This window comes from Nematolebias whitei, chromosome 11 (assembly GCF_014905685.2).
Source record: "Nematolebias whitei isolate Nwh7 chromosome 11, NemWhi1, whole genome shotgun sequence".
NCBI classification, from domain to species: domain Eukaryota; kingdom Metazoa; phylum Chordata; class Actinopteri; order Cyprinodontiformes; family Rivulidae; genus Nematolebias; species Nematolebias whitei.
The window spans coordinates 24,223,472-24,246,612 of NC_056508.1; the positions used below are offsets into that span (position 1 = coordinate 24,223,472).

Sequence of the window (23,141 nt, forward strand, 5' to 3'; positions counted from 1 at the left end):
TGGTTGAGCTGTCCTCCCGAGACCTCTCTCTCCGCTCAGCAATATGGTTTTGTAAACCTGAGCGTTCTCCTTCCCCTGCGCTCCGTCTTCTTCTTCTCCTCCTGTTCCCTCTCTCGTCTCCTTGCGACCTGCTTCTCCTCTTCTGCACGGAGCTGTGCTCCCTCCACCTGCTGGAGTTCACTGCAGCCACACCCTGCTTTTTGGGGTTGGACAGGAGGGAGGAGGAGGTGATTCTGTGCTCAAGGGCTGGGCAGACATCAGGCAGAGAGGAAACAGGAAGAGAAAATAGATTTATTAGGACGGCAAGAAACAGGGAAACCAAAATCTCTTTATAAAACATCCTTTAGCTCCAAAGTGTATTCTTCTGGGATAAATCAGGTCAGCTTGTGTAAGAACAGCTGCTTTTCTAATTTAGTGCAAAATTCATTAGCAATTCAAAACATTAAATTAGTGTTATGCTCTAAAAATGTGTAATTATGCTGTTTTACGATGCATATTCAAATGATAAGACTGGATAAATCTGCTTCAAGGCTGGTTAAAGGGAAGTCAACTAAGGTAATGAACATATTGTACATTCCTTATTAATTAAGATGATGAACATAGAATGTCAAATATAGGGCAATATTTTATTCAGTGGTAGGCTGGTGGCTGGTTTAAAGGGATGTAGAGAGGCAGAAAATGGGAGAACTAACAGGAACCATTACCAACCGCGTATTCTCTGTCCGTCCAATGACATAGAAGCAAGGCTCGCCTAGTTTGGAGTTGGTCATACATAGAGACAAACTGGAGAGCTCCACTGAGAGTCAAAGAGAAGACGTGAAGGAGAGGAAACAAAAGAGTGGACAGAAATGTTTCAGGGAGGAAACCAAAGGAAAATCATGCAGAGGGGGAAATGTGGCATGAATAGTTGCAAGCAAAGAATGCAAAAAAGGATCAAATGAAACAAAGAGGGTTAAAAAGTGAGACAACAGAGAAGTGAAGGAGAGCGTAGAAAAGTAGAAAGTATTTTGGTTAGACTACATTTAAATAAGAAGGACTAGAGAAGATTACCCCCCAAACATGCACTTCCCATCAAAAGACATGAGCTTCATACGTTTCAGTGACAATTTGTTCTGGTTTACCGTAATCAGGCACGTAGCCGTTTCCTCTCTTGAGGACCAGGTGGATGTGTTGTCCTCCTCTGCGGATCATCTCGACCGCCTGACTGTGGGTCATCCCGGCCGTGCTGTCCCCGTTTATCTCCACCAGCTGATCACTCACCTGCAGCCACAACGTTGCTCTAATCTCACTCTTCATCGCAAAACATGCAAAAGCTGAGAGATTTACCCCTAAAGCCACCTCATGGTGGCATCACAACTCATTTTGTTACAGTCCTGATAAATAACGTATTTTCCGGCATATAAGTCGCATTTATTATGCCTTTATTTAATGGTCAAAACTGCTTTATTTCGCCTGGACAGCGCTGTGCCATCCATCCATCCATCCAACCAGCCAGCCAGCCAGCCAGCCATCGTGGCCAGAGCCACTAGCTCTCCAGCGTTCCTCCGCCTGCACCAGCTGAGTGAAGCGAGACCACACAAGAGGACTCGCTGTTGCAGTTCTTAGAAATTTAAAGCGTCAGTCAAAAATTGCATTATGAATATGAAAAATTAACCACATATACGTCGCTTTGGCGTATAAGTTGCAGGACTGAAAAAGCTACATAAACAACTGCAACTTATATGCTGGAAAATACAGTACTACCACTGGGAAGTTTTATTTAACTTAAAGTTTGATTGTTTTTCATCTTGTTTCTCATTTTAAAATATAAGAGAAAAACTTGAGGTGTAGAGGGCTCGACTTTACCCCAACACGCGGGATATTTGAACATAGTCATGCAACCAAGTTGCATAAATGTAATTTATGTAATTGGAAATGTCCTGCAGGTCATTTAGAGTCCTTTTTAATTAATGAACCCTGGCTGTATCAAATATGAGCTCTGACTTGTTTTAAGTATGAGCAGAACATCTTTACTTTAGTAACATTACACAGAAAATGTACAACTAATGTGGTGTATAACGCAAGGAGGCTCACTTGTATTTTTTTGCTTCGCGAGGCTGGTCCACCCTTCATCAGTCCCAGGACGTAGAGGCCCATGTTGTACTCACTTCCCCCTCGAAGGCTGAAGCCGAAGCCTGAGGGGCCCCGATCCAGATCCACGCTGTAATACCTCGAGTCACGCTGGGATGAAAAAGGGTTAAAATGACAAATGACTGTCCTCACCACAGCAAATATTATAAACTATAACTGGAAACCACAGACACTTTAAACGTCCTCACCTTAGGACGTGACCTCTGACCCTTTCTGCTTCTGTGGCTGTGCTCATGGTCAGCAGCTTCTGTAAGGTTTGAGGAATCTGAGGGGGATGATAGTGGAGGTCAGGTGTTTCATTCAGAGCCACGTTGTGTGTATTTGTCTGATGTGTGTGTGAACTCACAGGTGGTGGAGCGGGGAACAATGGTCAGACGCAGTGTGTTTCCTGCCCTGCGAAGAATCTGAGCGAGCTCCCGATGGGGCAGAGCCCCCACCGGCCTCCCCTCCACAGCCTCCAAACGGTCTCCTGCTCGGATCTGACCGCTTTTTGCTGCCGGACTGCCTCGCCGGATGGTCACAAAACGATGGGGGAAAAGGGACGCAGCTGAAAACAGGACATACAAAAATCAGTCCAGTGGTTCAGACTTGATCTGATGACGTTGAAGCAGGACTTTAATCACTTTAACTTAAAGGTAGTTCATTTAAAAGAAGGAAGAATTCCCTCCACAAAACATGAGCCAAAAATCTCAAGACAACTATAATTCAGCTCTGGACTTAATGACTCCTCTCCTTTGTCTCCAAGAAACACTTCTCCTGGTCCTCCTCTCTCCATCTTTCCACCCTGGTAACATTTTTTCCTGTTTAATAATTCGTCTTTCACCTCAAAAATCAAGTATCATAAAATGAAAGTGTGCCCGCTATATGTCCCTGTCCTGAATCTGTCACACTGTGCACGACAAGACCCAAACTTTACTCTGTGTCAGTGACTTTTAGTTTCAACTCCTCTAAAATATGTGGGAGTTCCTGTTTGTCCTGCTGCTCTGAGGACACTAGATGGCACCTGAAGATAATCTCTTGGGCAGCATGGTAGCGCAACTGGTAGAGCTGCTGCCTCTCAGCGAGAAGGTTACTGGTTCTAATCCCGGTCCGGGGGCCTTTCTGGGTGGAGTTTGCATGTTCTCTCTGTACATGCGTGGGTTTTCTCCAGGTGCTCCGGTTTCCTCCCACAGACCAAAAACATTCATTTTAAGCTGATTGGTGTCTCTGAATGGTCCCTAAGTGTGAGTGAGAGAGTGAATGTTTGTTTGTCTCATTTGTCTCCATGTGGCCCTGTGATGGACTGGAGACCTGTCCAGGATGCACCCCGCCCCTCGCACAGTGACTACTGGACATGGGCACCGGCAATCCCCGTGAGCCAAAATGGAAGAAACGGGTAAAGATGGATGGATGGAAGATAATCTCCTTGAGACGCCAGGAGTATAAAAGGCAGTAGATGACTTCTCCTCGCCGCTGGAGCATTACCTGCCTCTGGTAGTCGTGCTTCTAGCCCTTTTGTATTCTATGATCCTTGACAAAAACTTACCCGTGTTCCTTTTGCTCCTTTTGTCTCTCCTCGTGAACTACCTGTGCCCGGACTTTCTTTGAAAGACCCCTGGAAATCTCTTGCGTCTCCTCAGCTGCTTTCCTCGCCTTCCAACCACACGCCCTACTACCCAACCTACAGTAAGATCTGAAATCTACCAACAATATTGTCCTCCTCTTGGAAAATATCATCTAACTTGTGCTGTTGCTCCTCAGGGTTCCTGATGTGTTTTATTACTCACTGTAAATAAAACCACTAAATTTATTATCCGTCTTGACGTTTGTTCACTCTTCAGTCGGGGCAGCTGTGACTTAGTGTTTAGGGCAGTCGTCCTCCAGTGGGAGAGTTGGGGGTTCGATCCCACCAGCAGTCACATGCCGAAGTGTCCCTGGGCAAGGCACTGAACCCCTCATTGACCCCGATGTGTGTCCCATCAGTGTATGAATGTGATAAAAGCACTGATTATTCTTAGGAAAGATCTAGTAGAGTGCTGTATGAATGGGTAAATGAGGACACAGATTGTGTTGTAAAGAGTTTTGAGTATCTTGATAAGACATAAAGACGCTACATAAGTACAGTCCATTTATCATTTACCATTCAGTTCTTGTCTCTGGGTATTCAGTTAAACATAAAATCCACAAATTTGAAGGTGGTAAACGTGTCACTGGTTTACGCAACACATAACCACATAATCACACACAAAGTGTGTCTATTTTATTGTGCAGGCTGAATAAATTCATTATTTTAGAAGACATTTTGGCCATCATCCCCTCCAGCCTCTGCATGAACTGTAATATTAATAAGCATGATAAATAAAACATGTGACAAAGAGGTCAAAGACTAAATTTAAATGTGTTGTTGCTGCGATTCCACAGACTTTGGAGGTAAAACATTTAACTTATATAAATTACCTTGTTCTCCATCTGATGAGCTCTCTCAGAAGTTAGTTTGACTCTAATCAGCATCCGAGCAGGCCAGAATTAAATTTCCATCTAGTAATCTTCAGCAGCTAAAAGGGTTTTTACAGTTTTGCAGTTTTACAGGCTGCCTCTGTCTGTCCAGCCTGTGTTTTAGTTAACTCCCTGTTACTCTCTCCCTGACCCTGCTTTGAGAGTACGCAGCATTTTGGTGACAGCTGGCCCCTCCAGAGTCCTGCCAGTGGCCTTACGTAACCCATCAGGCGAGAAAAACACTCTGAGGCTCTCATTTAGCTGAGTTTATGAAATCCTTTTTCCTCTCCACCCCACTGGGACAAAAATAGCACGTTTGAATTGATTTATACTGTGAAACGGTGCGCTTGTTAACAGATTAAAGTTGTGATGAGGGGCCAGGGAATATGTCATACAAAATGAAGTGCATGTCACATGGGGGAGGATGAATCAGTTAAAAGGCAGGGCCTATAAATCAGAGCCCAGAAACATCTCCAATCTGAGTGTAATCTGGGTGACCCAGGCAGAAACAGCAATCAGGTCAAATCAAAGCCAAGGCAGATTTGGACATAGTCTTCTTATCATGCATAATACATCAGCAAACACATGAATAAACACACAAACAGCCTCTATTGTGCACACACACACGCTCACTGACTCACATGCAGAGACCTTGGGACGCTCGGCCACAGATGCAAAAACGGATGCATTTAAACAACACACAGATGCATCCAGATGGACTGCTGCTTTATTCTGCAGGGTCTACCCCCACCCCCACCAAGTTCTCCTGTCCACATCCATCCCACTGCAGCAGCCCGCCTGCCTCTGACATGCTGCACTGATCACCACTCATGGAAGGTAACAGCCCCCCTTCCTGTCATCGTAAAGTTCACCTCCGCAGCCCAAATGAAGCTGCGGACACAGACGCTGTTAGATGCACCACGAAGACCAAGAGGTGGAGCGTGCCTCACTCAAACACCGCTGCTAAACCTTTACATCCAGTTGCATGTGAATCTCCCTGACAGCTCTAATGCACAGATCATCAACTCGTCATTTCAGGAGCTAAAGTCCTGTCCACAAAGTGCTGCTTCATTCAGCACAATTACAAACAGTGCCATCAGCTGTCTGAACATGTGAGCGTGACAATCTTAACTTCCATGCTGTCAACACAGGCGAACTTTACAACACAGAACGAGCAACGCTTGCATGAAAACATCCCCATTTCTGGTAACCACACAGCAAGAAACAGAGCAGATAATTACGTTTAGACTCCTTCACAGTTTTCAAAGCAGACTGTAGTCTCTCCAGCATGGTTCTCTGATAAGCATGCGCAGCAAAAAAGAAAACAGAACGATTAAAAAATCTTGTATTCCAGGCGGAGCAGGGCTGAGATTTAGGAGCAACAGTCAACAGGAGCTGAAACACAGGTTGGTCCCCACGGTTGGTCTGCAGCAAGGGAAACGCTCAGTCTAGCATTTCTGATAAGCATTCAGAGGGTGACGGGGAGAGCGGGAGGTAAGGAGTGAGGCAGATAGGGAGGAGAGAGAGGGAGAGTTTTAATCTTTTTGAAAAACCAGACCGGACGCTTTTACTGCAGAGAGGAAAGGGTGAGAGATGGAGAGTGGGTGGGAGCTAACGGGATGGGAGAGGCATAAAAAGAGAGAGGAAGATAGGAAGGAAAAAGAAGAGACTACTTTCTGTGACAAGACAAAAGTGAAATGAAGGGGGGGGGGGGGGGGGCATGATGGAGATGGAGGTTTATAACAACATAGTCTTTTCACTGCAGAAAAAAAGCCACGCCTACAACCTCAGTGTCACCATGAAAACACAAACACGTGTTTATCTCAGGCCATAAAACAAACCTAACTGCATCCTGTGGCAGCCAATACAAGAGAATGGGGGGGAGTGGGGGTTGATGCATCACAAGGATGCTGCGGTTCACCTGCTACACATACAATAAAGAGTGCCCAGATGGGTGATAAGGGCAGATCGGTTCTCCAACGGAACATAAAGAACATAAACAAGTTGAAGCTACCAGAAGAACACAGACTGAGAGGTGAAGAACATTAAGGTACCATTGGTATAAATGAGCTCTTTATTCTGTGGTGAGGGAAGCTGGGATTGAACCAACAACCCTCCAATTGGCAGTCATATGCCACAGCCACACCAAAGCTCCCAACAATATAGTTATAATAGTTAGATGCAATTAAAAAATACAAACACAAAACTACCTGCCTAATGATGTGTAGGCTACTGGCCTTGATTCTGCCAAAACATCGTAGGCCTGCAGGGATTGGGACATAAATGGTAAATGGACTGTACTTGTATAGCACCTTTCTATCTTATCAAGATACTCAAAGCTCTTTACACCACATGTGCCCTCATTTACAACATCACTCTACTAGATCTATAATCAGTGCTTTAGATCACATTCATACACCGATGGGACACACATCAGAGGCATTGAGGGGTTCAGTGTCTTGCTCAGGGACACTTCAGCATGTGACTATTAGTGGAATCAAACTCGAACCCCGACTCTCGCATTGGCGGATGACTGCTCTAACCACTCAGCCACAGCTGCCTCAGGCGTAGACCTCTGGGTTAAGACTTTTAGTGAAAACAACTATTGATTTCTTGCTAAAAGCTAAAGCTAACGACTTTTATCATTTGTTATAGCCAGGGAAGTTGTGTCAGCAAGTTTGCAAAAATTAAACAAAAGCTACTTGTTCGTAAAGGTTTAAACTCTCCAAAGAGAGACGAGTAGTCCATGTGAGTTCAGCTAACAGGAAGTTGCCAAGCACAAGTGGTGTTCTCAATGAACCATTCAAAACCAAATGTTTGTAAAAGGTTGGAAAAGATTCTCCCTTTGGTGAAAAACATTTAATTTTGCATTTTACAACACTGCAGTAGATGGTAATAGCTCTGACCTTTGCCACTTTCCACATCCTGAGACGCGATGACAAAGCCAAAGCCTTCCCCGGGCTTTCTCCTCAGCTCCACATCAAACCCTCTAAACTGTCGGTTCCGTTCCCCTTTCGTATTTTCCCGAGCTGCATGAGGCACCGACACACCGCCAGCCTCGTCCTCCAGACCTATATCAGTCCAGTCTTTGGGTTCCATGGTCAGGGTCACAGGAATCGACTCCAAGAAACTGGTGCTTTGGATCAGTGAGGAATTCAAGGGGACTGGAGACGGAGGGGTGTCTGTGGAGGTACGGGGCTTAGGCAGCACTTCTGGGAGCACAGAGGAGTTGTCGGTGCCAAGAGGAGGCGGTGGGGGGCGCAGAAGAGGTGGAGGGAGTCTCCGAAAGGAGCCAGGAGAGACAGAATGATAATTGCCTGACGACAAAAAGAAAACAGAAACCTAAAGGGGTGATTATTTGTAGGTAAGTTAGTAAAAGTCTCTACAGTGGATGTGAATCATTTACCTCCTCTGTAAACCAGCAGGATTACTTCTCCCTGTTTGGTGTGCTCCTGCAGAATTGTTTTTATCTGTAAGAACACATATAATGGTATTTTCCCATTAATCTAATAAACACTTTAAAAAAAATACATGTTAAGTTCAAGTTTATCGTCATTCGCATCACATGTGGTACTTGAGGTGGAACGATTTTGTGTACTCAGGGTTCCAGTTACACTTAAAAATTAGGGGGCGCTTGTAAAGTTACACACTGAAAAGTTAAAAGCATTATTTTGGTTGATTTAGTCATTCAGAAGAGAAAAAAATTGTTTCTTTTCAAAGTCATATTTTCATCATGTTATTCATTCATTTAATGTCATAGTTCCAAACTAAGCATTTAATTTGCAAGCTAAATATTTAGTTTACAAACTAAATACTTAATTTGCAAGTTAAATATTTAATTACCAAGCTAAAAATTTAGTTAATTTACAAACTAAATGTTGGTGTCCAAGCTAAATGTTTAATTTACAAACAAAATATTTAACTTGCCAGTTAAATATCGAGTTAGTAAACTAAATATTTAGGTGTAAATTAAATATTTCATTTCCAAGCTAAATATTTATTTTCAAAACCAAACATTTAATTTCCAAACTAAATATTTGTTGTCCAAGCTACATACTTGTTTTTTAAACTAAACATTTAATTTCTAAGCAAAAATTTTAATTCCTCAACTAAATATTTAATTTGCTATCTAAATATTTAGCTCAGACCTAAATATTTATTTTCTAAACTAAACATTTAATTTCCAAAATAAATATTTAATTTGCTAACTCAATATTTAGCTCAGACCTACATATTTATTTTCCAAACCAATTATTTAATTTCCAAAACAAATATTTAATTTGCTAACTAAAAATTTAGCTCGGACCTAAATATTTAACTTGTTAGCTAAATATTTAACTTGCAAGTTAAATATTTAGCTCAAACCTAAATATTTAGCTACTATGCAAATTCCTTGCCGAAAAGCGGAAGTGGACCATCAAAATAAATGCCAAACCTCTATATATATACACCTCTTGCCAAACTGTCATAAAACACCAGAACTAGAAGAAGAAGAAGCAGATGAAGAGTTGTAGCTGGCCAGACTGAATCACTTCAGTTTTCTCTCACTTGCCATATTTTATCATCATTCTTTTCTTCTGGGCATGGACATAAGTGAACGACTGTATAGCCATTTGAACAGCTCGTCCGATGTTCTCTGCTAACTCGCTGGCCATATACTAAATATTTGTAAATTAAACATTTATCTTGGACATAAACAATTAGTTTGTAAACTAAATATTTAGTGTGTAGCTAAATATTTAGCTTGCTAACTAAATATTTAACTCGCAAGTTAAGTAATTAGTTTGTAAAATAAATATTTAACTTGTAAATTAAATATTTAGTTTGGAACTATGACATTTATAAATTTATGAATTGGTGAAAATATGACGTTGAAAAACAAAACAAACAAACAAAAACTAATTTCTTAGGAAAGGCTAAATAAACCAAAATATTGTTGCTAATTTTTGACTGTGTAACTTTACAAATGGCACCCCATAAAAAATAGCCAAAATATGATGTATAAAAAGAAACAGTACATAAGAATCCAAGATATACACTAAGATATATGCTAAACGAATACTAAACGATACGTTAAAAGATCTAAGATATACGCTAAACACTAATAATGTAAAGTAATACAGTATATTAAACAGCAGTTAAGTAAATGTTCAAGCAGATTATTTGTATTTAAGCAAAATGCCAGGGAGAAGAGTTTTAAAAGACTGACAGTGAACATGTCATGCCGTTCCTGTGGTACCTGAGCATGGCTGAGGCTCTGGACATCAGCACCATTGATTTTGACAACAGCATCCCCTGGCTGCAGGGAGTTGCACTGCTTCCTGTCCCAGACTCTCTCCACTACAGTCACACTGCCCCCAGTGCCCCCAGCCATCAGGCTGAAGCCGAGGCCTCTGTCTTCTTCAGTCTGCGCCAAGACCACTGGGACCAGCTCCCCCCCGCTGAAACTACCAAACCCGCTGCCGACACTCATCGCCCCAGGTGAGGACACACTGCTGGGGCTGGCAGTTGGACTGGTGCTGCCATGGAAGCCATTAAAGCCACGATGGTGGGGGTTGTCCGAGGTGGAAGGAGGTCTGAGGTGGGAGGTGTGTGGTCTGAAGAGGTGAGAGTGAGTGAAGCTGGGGCCGCTGGGGGAAGAGGAAGGCCTCCGTGGTGACTCAGGCAGTGGGAGCCGAGACCCTGGAACGGTGCAGGTGGACAGGTCACTTTCAGATGACTTTGAAGTTCCATAACGTAAAAGATGGGGGGGCGTTGAAAGAGAGTTATTGTTGTGATTTCGTATCACGGACGCCCTGACAAGAAAGAAGAACGGTAGTTACGATCAAAACAAAAGTCATTGCACTTTACCGTGCGTCTCTACGGTATGTTGACCCCCCTTCATGCCGTACGAGGTGTTACCTGTGGGAACCAATCGCAGACACAACTTCACTGTCACTCTGGCTGGCCAGCGTCGGGTCCAGTGACTGCAGCCTGGCTAAACTTTTCAGGAACCGAGGCGGGAGTACAGGGGAGGAAACAGCAGCGTTGCTCACGCTGGAACGTCTGTACGGGGGTGGTGGTCTGGAGGCAAAAGATACTGCGTTTCCATTGGCATCTAGAGTCACACCGGGTTGCATGTAGCCCCCGTCACTGTGGAGCCCGTTAAAGTGCTGGGTCTGGGGTGCAGCTGTTGGGAGGCGAGGTAGTTGATGAAGAGACTGAGGCTGGGTGGTGGTGGGTAGAACACGGTCCTCGCCGTCCATTAATCTTGGCGAGGGTTGCTTGGGACGACCGTCAGGGTTGAAGAGCATGGGATACCCCCTCCTAACCTCTATATCCACGCTGCGACCCACAGGGACTGATTTGAGCATCTCTACAACCTCTTTGTGTGACACTCCCAACACACAAACGTTGTCGATGTACACCAAGATGTCCGCTACAACAAGCACATAGATGGAAATATTACATTTGATTTTAGGAATATTTTAGTTCTTGGGCTTTAAAAATTTTCATTTTTTTATATGTATTTTGAGAATAAAACCCTGTGCGTGTGTTTCGTATGGGTGGGGAGGACTAATCCAAAAAAAAAAAAAAAACCTAATCCTCCTAAACCAGCCTGTTAACAGATATGAACCAGATCAGTCCCTGCAGAGACAGCCTGTGCCCTGGCCTCACAAAGTGATGATATCTGCCTGTACAAGCATTGCATGCATGCCCATAAACAGGCTGTGCGCTACAGTATTTGCAAATGTCATGATAGCAAGATTATGGTGCCTGGCCCCGAGGATTAAGGGTTTTGATCTACACTCTCTGGGCGATCAGAAATCTTTAGCGTTACACTCGTAAAGAGCAAAAGTGACCAAGAATTCTGCACTAACTATACTTCTGATTTAAATAAAATGTTTATAAAGGTTGCATCACTTGAACAAACATGCCAAATGAAGTGTTTTGACCAAAGGAAGTAATTTGTTTGAAGAGTTTGTTCTTCACCTGTCTTCTAATGTTACCTGTTTGGAGAGCTGAGGGTCCACTTGCTGTGACGCTGTAGACTTGGAGGAACTCTCTTGGCCTGCTGCCTCCAACGATGTTGAAACCAAACCCTCTGGAGCCTTTGATCAAGTGTGTGTGCACAGGAAAACCCCTGAGCTCCTCAGGCCGGTCTGTGAACCCTGCTGAGTTGCAGAAGAAACACCCAGAGACAGATTGGATAATGATGACGCTTACCTTTAATTTTCAGGAAATCCAAAAAAAATACAATACCAAGAAGAACGAAGTGAGGACAGTCCGGTGTGTTTAACTACAACCAAGTGGTTGGAAGAGACTCGTTTTACGAAGAAAAAAATGGAGACAAATACTCAAACCAATCGCCAGATGGCTTTTAATAAAATGCTACTCAAACCAAAGCATATGGTGGAGAGATTGCATTAAAAGCAAAATGCATTACTGACTACAAGTTAAATTTCAAAACATAATCCATTAGCTGACCAAGCTCAGCATCTAGGCCCATGTTATTGACGGTTATCTGAAACATTGGATCAACACCCCTGTGAAAAGGGATATGGTTTGTACCGCTCACTTCCTAACGTAAACCTGTCTTGGATGTAACAGGAGGTGCAACAATCCCTTCAAGATGTCTGCATTTAAACCCATCATATTGCACTTTACAGATAGCATCGACTGAAATCTGGTCCCCTGCATCTGTGAGCAAAACAAATACTGTTGCACCTTCTGCTGGTGAAAGGAATGTACTACGTCACTGTGAAACTGGAATCACAGCAAATTTCTATTATAGATAGGCATGCACGAGAAACTGTATTATTCTTGTTTTTTTTTTAGCAGTGAATCATGAGGCCGGTCACATGTCATCCCCATGCTGACCCTGCCAGCCTGTGCAGCAGGTCTGGCTTTGTGCCAGCAGCTCAGAGCTTTAGGCGTTAATCACTTACATGCTTCTGTTTGGCAAAAAGCTCATTCTGTCTCATTTTACCCGAACAAGCTGGTTGGGTTTTTGACTTCTATCTGTGGCAAATTCATAGCTTCATTTGGGACACTCAGAGAAATATGTTGCCAGTGTTCTGATAATTGCACTGAGTGAGACAGGAAAGAAAAACGAAGGAACAAAGAGGCTCACGTTCATTTTTGTAAAGGGTCTCCCTGCTTGAGTGTCGAGGACTCTGCCAGCTGGTCCTTTTTGGGCTGCGCCTTGGAGAGAGAGGGGGGAAGCAGAAGAAAAGTCATCCTCTTCAGCGAAATGATGCAATAAAAAAGCACTATTATTTGCTGCACGTGTGCTCCAACTCCCCGTGGAAATGTCTGCTTTCTGTGGACGTAGGTTTGGTTCAAGCCTGGGGAGACTCAAGCTCTGTGGAGGCTATTAGGGTGACAAAACCTAGTTTAAGAAATTTTTATGTCTTGGATAAAAAATTAATCAGATTTTTATATCCAATGAATTGCTTTTGTAAATTTTAAGTCCCAATAAAAATAATGGAGAGAATATCGGGGTGCATGCGAGAGTCTCTTTTACTTGACCATCTTTGAATAAAAACATGGACATGTGTGGAAGTAAATATCACTTTTTTTGTTTCATTTGAACTTTGATGCAAGGATAATTAACTTCTCTGTCACATTTCATGTCTTGTTTAACTAAAACAACATTGTTTTAACATAAAACACAATTTTGTTCCACCCCATGTACCACATGTGATGCAAATGACAATAAAGATACTTGAACATCTTTAAAGGCTCAGTTGTTAACCTTCAGCCCCATCTATTGGTAGATTTGCAGCATAATATCCATAAGCACCTTTTCATGCATTGTAAAATAAAATAAAAACTATATAGCTCAAATTTATCTCACCTTGCATCATTTTTCCCCTAAACATTTATATGAAATATCCAGTTGGTTGCAATTTGCAGTTTTGCCTCTAGGGGTCACTATTTACAACCCACTTGGCCTTTAAATGTGATTCTAGCACCTGTCAAAATCAAGGGTAAATGAATTAATTGTATTTTTTTATAAACCACTGAATTTTAGGATTGGTTTTATGTTTTTTAACACGTTTAGCTCATGCTTGAACTTCTATTTTTTACATTCAAAACAAACCGCACAGTTTTAGGTAACTGAAACTAAACCAAAAGAGATTACAACATGACCTAACCACAGTAACTCAAAATGGTAAATGGACTGTACTTATATAGCACTTTTCTATCTAATATACTCAAAGCTTTTTACAACACAATCTATGCGCTCCTATCTATCCACACACACATTCATACATTCTACTACATCTCTACAAGGCTAATCTGAATCTGTAGAGTCTAATCAGAGCTTTATCACATTCATACACCGATGGGACACACATCAGAGACAATGAAGGGTTCAATGTCTTGCCCAGGGACACTTCAACATGTGACTGCTGGTGGAATTGAACCCCCAACTCTCCCATTGGAGGACAACTGCTCTAACCACTCAGCCACAACCGCCCCAAAAACATTGATCAAAGACAACATTAACTAACTAAAGATTAGCATAAGAACTAGCCCAAAACAAATCTAAATGTAAACCTAAGAAACATAATCTAGTGACCAACAACTTACTTGGTTTTTAGAATTTTTGAGAGAGAAAAAGACCCTAATTTGAAGCCTCCACCTTTTCCTTTCTGGCTCAGCTGATGCTCCATCGGATCAGCTAGAAGGTCCGCTGTTACCAACCCACCTGCATGCACAGGGCACCACCGAAATCACAAGTGTGTGTGTAAAAGAGAGAAAACAGGTTTGGATATTATGACAGGGACAAAACAAGCTCACAGGAGAAATTTATTGGAGACTTCCTGTAAATACTGAGACCAAGCTGCAGTTCCAACAAGTTAAATGATGTTTGATGGTTGGGATCTGGTTAAGTAGATTGTGGAAAGGTTTATGATAGATAAGGTGAAGTGTTCAGCATTGATCAGCATAAATCTAAAAATAGAATTATAAAATTTCATTCAATTCAGTTTATTTACTTATTTAATTCGCACCAAGTCACAACAGAAGTCATCTCTGGGCACTGAACAGAAACATTCATATATAAAAATAATAATTTCACATTATCTGAGGAGCAGACTGCTTTAAGTCTAACTCCATCGCAGACTCTCATCTTGAGCAAGCATGAAGGCGACAGTGGAAAGGAAAAACTCCCTCATGAGGAAGAAACCTTTAGCAGAACCAGGCTCAGGACAAGCGTCCATCTGCTTCGACCGGCTGGGTTTGAGGGGAACAGATACACAATGGCAGGTCAAAAATCACATGTTAAGACAGAAATAGTATCAAATAAAAACTATTCAATTTTAACAATTCATTTAAGGAAATGAGGTCAATTTGTCTTCCGGTAGTTTAAGCCTATAGCAGCATAACAAGCCAACCCTAATTATAGGATTTATCAAAAAGGAAAGTCTTAATCCCAGTCTGAAAACTGGACAATGTGTCAGCCTCACAGACAGAAACTGGAAGTTGGTTCCACAAGAGAGGAGCCTGATAACTAAAAGATCTTCCTCCCATTCTGATTGTGGAAACTCTAGGAACTGCGAGTAAACCTGCAGTCTGAGAGCGAAGTGCTCTGTTAGGAAAATATGGAACAACAAGATCTCGAATATAAGATGGAGCTAGGTTGTTGAGAGCTTTGTAGGTTAGAAGTAAGATTTTGAATTACGATTTGATTTTTAATTAAAATAAAAATAACATGTTTTTTCATGTTGTTCTGCTTTGAAAAGTGCATGTGTGTGTATATTTATTTAGATTTATCCAATGAGTCTCACAGAAATTCCTGCTTGTGTTTCTGCATGATAGCTGAGCATTACAGCTCTGTGTTCAGTGCTTGTTTTAAAGGAAAGCTGTTTTTGGTTCAACACTTGAGTCATTGTTCTGCTCCATGCGTGTGTTCGGTTGACTGATTATCCCACACCTGTGCTCTTCTTTACACACTTTATGTGTATTCATCCCAGAGTACTTTGTTCTGTGCTGTCTTTGTGCTCAAAACTTGTTTATTCTAGTGTTCTCAGTTTTAGTTTTAGACCTTGTGCTGTTTGTTGCTGTTTTTTATACAGTTTTATTTGCCCCTCATGTGAGCAAAGCTTCCCAGGACTGACTCTATCCCTGTTTTTGGCACCCGACCCTCTGTCAGGCTGTTTTTGTGTCCTCCATGAGTTCACTGTAACAAGATCAGGACATCTGGAGAAATCCTACATGCACTCTCTGGATCTAAATAGTTGCACCTCTCACTTACTCAAAAAACGTGAGCAATTACAAAAATACAACTGGGAGAACTTCTGACCAAAAACGTCTGTTTATCTCACCGTTTTATTGCAGCATTTATTGGATTAATTTAGGTTGAAGCTGATTCTCGTAAAGTTATCTCTGTGGAGTTTGGGTTTATTTGTGTCAAACATCTGATGCTCCTCACTGGTTTCAGGCTCAGTATCAGTGTGTGCTTACACACAGTGAGCTGCTGAATCAGCTGAACGACAACAGCACTGACATTTTACTGCACTTCATTTACATTTGTCATTTCTTTGTTTCTGTGACTACAGATCTTGTTAAGAGAGGCGATCAATCAAATCTGACCCTTCTGTACTTTCACGCAGCACATCAGTACACAGAAATACTGCATTTCTACCAGCCTGCAAGTACTGCATTATAACGTGCGACTTTCCCAAAAAATAACTTGCAACAACACAACTTGATTTTTTTACTTATCAGAGGCAAGTTTAACTTTGCAGCCATTGAAATGCTGACATTTTGAGAAAAGCAGTAAATATTAGCACTTTTGTTCAATTCTCGTTTATTATTTCTGACCACTGCAATTGGCAGTAAACATATTTGAGTCACTGAAGCATAGCTACACACTGATGAGTACTATTTGTTCAAATTTATCACAGACGGAGCCTTTGTTTTCTCTTGCATTATTGCTTAATATTTCTTAGTTTTCTCTCGTTTCTTGGTGTTTCTAAATCGTTATTTGAACATTGTGGCGGTCTTAAAGTTTTCTCTAAGGCTGCAGTAACTCGAAGTTCAGCTGAGGTTTGTTGGATAAGTAGTGTTTATGTGGCAAGCCAGGAGGACTTCGATCCGTCTCAGCACGTTTATCACCTCACATATACAGTAAAACACCAACACAGGAACATCATCATCATCATCATTCTCAATAGCTATGTTTACACGTGCAAAATTCTTTGATCGGATTGAAATGTTTTCAGATTAAATAATCTGAATGTATCATTTACATGGGCACAATCCGTTCATGATGAGCGTTTACATGCAGCGAGCTTTTATTCAGAATACAAGTACTGACATGCACAGAGTGGTAAACTCTCATTAAAAAACACACAGAAGAAGAAGTTCTACTTCAGTGATGAACTTAAACAAACCTGAGCGCCCCAAATGGACCCGCGATAGGTTTTAATGATGGTGGAGACGTTATTGCACTCACTGATGGAGCTACAGGTGATACAGGTCATTTTGAGCTTTTTCTAAGTTTCTAGTAGAAAAGTTGTGTCGCTCACGAACCAGTTTTGCTTCCTCGACATATTAGCATCTAGCCAGGCGGAGATACTTGACGTTGACATAGGTCGCACATGCGCAGTCAGGTCAGTTTTCCAAAATCAGAATAAAATGATCAGATTAAGTGTTTACATGCACACCGTTCAGATTATGAATCAGCATAAATCATTCCTCTCATTCAGATTACAAATTAATTCGGCTCAAGCTGAATCAACAAAGAATAATCTGCATGGGGCGTTTACATGACGCATTTTTATTCTAAATGGCCGTTTAATCTGATTACTTATGTCCATGTAAACGTAGCTAATGATAGCTGAGCTGAGTGTACCTCCAATGAGCCCCTGACTTGGTCTCGTTGGTGTAAGTGTGTAAAGACTGCATGATTTGTGTATTTGTCAAAACTATTTCTGTTAGTTTTGTAGTCGGGGGCCACTCACTCGATGTCAAGAGATTCTCCAGGGTCACTGAAAGCCTGCTCCCAGTGATCCGGCATCACTCCTCTGATTCTGCCACCTCTTCTGCCGCCGATGACCCCATTCTCTACGACATGACTATCCCCTCCGCTGCTGGCTGCCCGGGGCCGACCGGGAGACCGGTGGCCAAGAGGAACGCTGCTTCTCACACCTCCTGTAGAGACCAGGAGCAAAATACCAACATTCATCACATATTCAACAGATAGAGGACGTGCGAGTTTCTCTTGCACCGCATTGACTTGGTACTGCAAATTCCATTGAAGGGTCTTGGGCAAAAAGAGCAGAGATCGGCATCTCTGTCAACTTTGTCCTCCCACTCACGAGTAAGAATGTGTAGCAGTGCATACCATGCAACTACAAGAACAAATATTAGCATATTTTATCCCATAACTGTCCTTCAGCTGTGAACTCCAGTGTGAATCTGAGAAACTTCAGACTCTGGGCGTCAGAACCCTGCTGCACATGATGTGCTGCCGACCCGTCTACACACAAAGTTCCACTTCAGTGGATGAGTCAGCAGAGGTCAGGTTGTTGGAGGACTCTCTCTTCAGACTTCATCCTGTCTCAGTCATTGCAGTCCTGACAGCCAGCTGCCCTGTACCCGACTGTTAGGAGCACGTTTCTAAATATCTGGAAGTCTGCCTGCATATCTACACTGCCCCCCTCCCACTCTGGGTCCCTCTTCCTCTTCTCCTGCAGGACTCTGGCTCCATGCCTCAATCTGCACTAACACTCCTCACAACCTGCCAAAAGCAGCCCTCTGTAGTGGTGACTTCACCCTGACCATTTCATCTCTCATTCCCCTCAAGTTACGCTCACTTTAAGGGACGATCGCGCCTTTTACTTGTAAATTTTGATTTACCAGTGGGGCACGCACTGATTTGAGCCACCGTGGTTAAAATTTCTATTTGACTCAGTGGACAATAAGCTCATAGGATTCAGTGGTATCTGGTGACACAAAGAACAAGCTGCAACTCACCCCCACCTGCCATCCCTTCAAAAAGTAGTTGATCTTGAGCTGATGTTTAAAGTTTACCTGGCAACTTGTTGTCTAACTTGCTGATATTGAGATTAAAAAACCTCCAGAAACAGGAGTTCTGCCACTAAAACCAACTGAATATTAAACTCTCCCACCTAAAAGATGTGGCATTCTTTAACTTTCAGAAAAGATAAGTGAACCCCTTAACTGTTTCAATGTTTGTTTTTTTCTCCTTTTCTTTCCTGTTTCCAAGCTTGCTTATCTGTTTCCCTCTGTGCCTGCTCTGGAGCAAATGAAGGCAAAAGGAGCTACTTTTGGAGCTCCTCCAGCAATCAATGAAGCCACAGCTCCACTGAGAGTTTCCAGCATACTAATAGTGCTAATGATTGATTAATTTGAGCAGCGGAGACTCAAGCTATAGACAGAGAGACATTACTGTGCTGAGCTTAGCAAAAACAATTTATTATTGCTACTGTTACTGCTTTTTATGCAGCAAACTATGAAAAGAACCCCAAAACCTTGCAGTGCTTGTCCAGTCGTCACTATTAGCAATGCGTGACCCACCTGAGCCGTCCTCGCCGTTTACGCCTTCATCTGCAGCCTTTTCCAGGTTGCTGAGGGATTTGCTCCGGGTGCGGAAATTTCTGAGCAGGTTGCGGTGTTCCTGGTAGGTGATGGGAGAACTCTCTGAGCTTATGTGAACGGGCCGAGGCGTGCCGTAATAGTTTCCTGAGACACAAATGGGCAGGACAAAAACGCTGTTCTGTTACAAACGCTGATGCTAAGAGCACGTGAACCTGTCAGGTGGTGTGATTGGTGAGACGCGAGTGTATTTTGGACAGAAATGTTCTGACGGATACAAAAATAAATGCACATTAAAGCCATCATTGTAAATCAAAGCCACTGGTAGTAATCTTTAGGTCAGACGTAGCACTTTTACAGCTTGAATATGCCGTTTGTTGCCATCTGATCCGAGTCCATAAAGTAAACAGATTGTTTTGTCACGTCTAGCAGCAGAGCAGGCTCATGCAATCATCTACAAGCACATAACATGCTGTTTGCCTGCACATGCATTGTCTATCCCAAGAGACTGCATACTGTTTTTGTTCTAGCCATCTGCTCCAGCTTCAAAAAGAAATGAAATTATCCCGACTGCATGAAGATTCAAATGGGTTGAGGGAAAACATTAGATTAGTGAACTCAACAGCAAGGTCACCAGCCGTCACCACGCACTGCCCTTTCTGCAGCTTCCTGCATGCACAATGCTGCCAACACTGCTGATACTGAAGCTGACGTGTCTGTCATTGTCAGACCTCAGGCAGGTGAGGACGACATTTATTGCTCCCATTAAACTCATAAATTATGGATGCTAATGTATGGAGGCTTTTTAATCAGAGACACCACTCTGACCCTTACAGGAGGCAGAAGATATGAGCTGAGCAACCTCTGATGTCATTAAACTGCAAGTAATGGCTTATGATGCCTATTGTTTATTGTGTAAACCTTTTTAGTCAGAACAAAAACCTTTAAATTAAGTCTTTAACAATTGTTCTTAATATCAAGTAATTAGGTTTTAAAACAAGTCATGAAAGTAAAGCATAGATATACTTTGCTTAGCTATTAGCATCTTGTTTGAACAGTGGATACAACTTTATTTGTTTATTTACACAATAAAATAAATTTTACAAAGGTAATAAATCAGCCAACCAAGCCTTCCCATGCTATAACTTAGTTAAGGTTTACATAATACATTTAATTTAACGAAACATGCATACTTTTTAGTTTTACAGTGTAACACCTTCCTTCTCCAACAACAAGCACCACTAGTTTTACTCAAACCCTGCAGTGGCGCTCAGAAGAAATGAAGTTCCTTTATTAAATAACAAGGTAACAAGCAATATATCGAAGTCCCCATCGATGAGGGAATTGAATAGTGAATGTTTTGTAGTTTTTGAAATGTTTTTCTGGACTAAAATTGAACAAGCAATGCAAGTAAACCTTAATGTTTTGGTGCAAGAAATTTAAGTTGGTAGAAGTTACACAGTTTATAAAAATATAGGTTTATTTATTTTATTTTATTTTTTTATTTTTTTTCCCCCCTCTTAGTTCGCAGGTGGCACAGTGGCTCAGTTGGTAGAGCTGTTGCCTCTTAACGAAAAGGTTGGCGGTTCAAATCCCAGCCCTGAACCTTTCTGGGTGTAGTTTGCATGTTCTCTCCGTGCATGTGTGGGTTTTCTTCGGGTACTCCAGTTTCCTCCCACAGACCAAAAACATGCATGTTAGACTGATTGGTAACTCTTAATTGTCTCTAGGTGTGAGTGAGAGAGTGAATGGTTGTTTGTCTTGTTTGTCTCTATGTGTCCCTGTAATGGACTGGAGACCTGTCCAGGGTGTACCCCGCCTCTCGCACAGTGACTGCTGTATGTGGGCACCAGTGACCCCCGTGACCCTAAAAGTTAGAAGTGGGTAAAAATGATGGATGGATGGAAGGATGGATGTTTTGTTTTTTTCTTGTTCGAGGTAGCACAGAGTGATGACCCTGCTGAGTGCAGGGAGCTACATTATTTTATTCACCACTAGGTGTATTGGCGGAGCTAGGTGGTGGCCAATGGTGGCCTCGGCCACCATAGAGTAATCTTCAGCCACCCCAGTCATTTGAGGAAACTGTAATTTTAAGCAATATAAACATTAGAAAGCAAAGTTTCCTCACATAACTGGGGTGGCCGGTTTACAAATATATATGGTGGTGGCCATCTTGAATTTTGACTTGGCAACCCAATTTTTGATAGTGACCTTTCTTACGCCTACATGCAACACATCAAAATGGAAGTCAGTCCCTCACTTATTTTTCACAACATGAGCGGACGGATGGAGGGCATTTTCAATTCCCCCTCCTCACTCCGCGATGTTAACTGTAATGTTTGAAATATAATGTGAAGCTATAAAGCAGAGACAGTCAAAAGATAGACGGTTCAAACCAGCTGTGATATTGGCTCCTGTTGGAAACTACTTGAAACAAAGTGATGGAAAATATTTTGAGAACCTCAGAGAAAACTGTCTGTCATACTGGTGGTATGTGGAGATCTTTGTACCAAGTGGTGCTCATTATGAAAAGTTTGAGAAACGCTGATGCAACACATCAAATTCAAAAAGTAAAATAAACAGAGATATGTATTGCCTTTTTAATTTGTTTTGTATGTAACCAGTGAGATAAAACTTGGTAAATGTTAGGCTTTAGAGGTGTTGGTAAGGGAATCTGTTATAACCAGGCTGATGGAATGGATGCTTTTCCATTATTATTATTATTTTATATGCAACATTAAGATAACCATCTATTTAAGACATTACAATAATGTTGATCCTTTGATTCAGCATATTATTTTTTTAAATACGTGACTCAAATTGCCTTAAGATCTGTCACCCTGGCACTGTTGGGAATTAAAAGAATGGTCACCAGTTAGTTCCACTGGTGAGTGGCCACAAGTGATGCATGACCATGAGATCAATAACCTGCACAATAAGGGTCTGCACTGAGGTGATATAATGTGGCCATCATTTTAATTTTGCATGGCTCCAATGATCAATATGACATTAAAACATTGAAGAAACTGTAAAGTTGCTGTTTGTTTTGATGTGGCAATGAATAAAATAAACTCTGGGACACAGTTTGATCCCCACGTCTTCTACAAATCTGTACTCCTGTGCTCCACACTGAGCTCAACCTCAGCGAGAAGAATCTCACGCCATCTGCGTGAGCGTAGATGGAGAAAATGCACTAAAGAATAAAAGAAGCTGTTTGCATTAGTGTGAAAAGGAGACTCAAAGGACCAGACAAAGGTCAAAGGAGGCTGTGAAGGTGCAGATCATCCACAGAGATGTTTTAATTTAATGATAACCACTATCTAACATTTTTAGTTGGTGTTCTTGGACTAACATCATGAATTTGTTGTTTTTCAATTTGTTAAAACACACGTACTCTCTGACCTTCAACCTGATGTGACATTGTTGTCTTGTTTTTAATTCTGTAGATTTATAAATGTTTCTTTTTGTCCTGTGCTTGCTTGTTGGTGAGCCTTGTTGCCGTTTTTGATTGATTTATAAATTCAAGGATTCAGAGATTCTTTACTGTCATTCGCATCACATGTGGTACATGAGGTGGAACAAAACTGTGTACACAGGGTCCTAGTTACAGTATATCAAACAATAGCAAAAATATAAAGCATAAAAAGAAACGGTAAATAAGAATCTATGCTAAATGAGCACCAAACAGTATGCTAAAAGATCTATACGCTAACATTGACAATGCAAAACAATACACCGAACAAAAGCAGCACGATTCTCATAAGTTCGGTTTGACTATAATTTACACGCTTATTGCGAGCACTAACATAAACTAAACTAACATAAACTGGGATTTATTCAAAGCATGCAACAAAAATGCAGAAACACTGTGCCAAAAGTGAAAAAGAAATAAATCTACAGCAGCATGGTCCTATTGGCAGGGTGGTTCTGATGACCGTGAGGTTCTGTTAGCAACAAGGTCCAGTTTGCAGCATGATACTGTT

The 23,141-nt window shown here is 41.8% G+C and overlaps 1 protein-coding gene across 1 annotated transcript in view; it reads right to left on the reverse strand.

Moving 5' to 3' along the window:
• LOC119416845 (membrane-associated guanylate kinase, WW and PDZ domain-containing protein 1) overlaps positions 1-23,141 on the reverse strand; it is a 39,184-nt gene that overhangs the window by 880 nt on the left and 15,163 nt on the right. Inside the window, 13 exon segments of the mRNA XM_037684037.1 lie at positions 1-246; positions 1,122-1,260; positions 2,074-2,220; positions 2,319-2,395; positions 2,477-2,677; positions 7,512-7,922; positions 8,012-8,075; positions 9,845-10,400; positions 10,507-11,023; positions 11,595-11,756; positions 12,707-12,789; positions 17,562-17,751; positions 19,141-19,305. The exon segment at positions 1-246 is cut by the window's left edge and continues 880 nt beyond it. Of these exon segments, the coding sequence (XP_037539965.1) occupies positions 1-246; positions 1,122-1,260; positions 2,074-2,220; positions 2,319-2,395; positions 2,477-2,677; positions 7,512-7,922; positions 8,012-8,075; positions 9,845-10,400; positions 10,507-11,023; positions 11,595-11,756; positions 12,707-12,789; positions 17,562-17,751; positions 19,141-19,305 (2,958 nt within the window).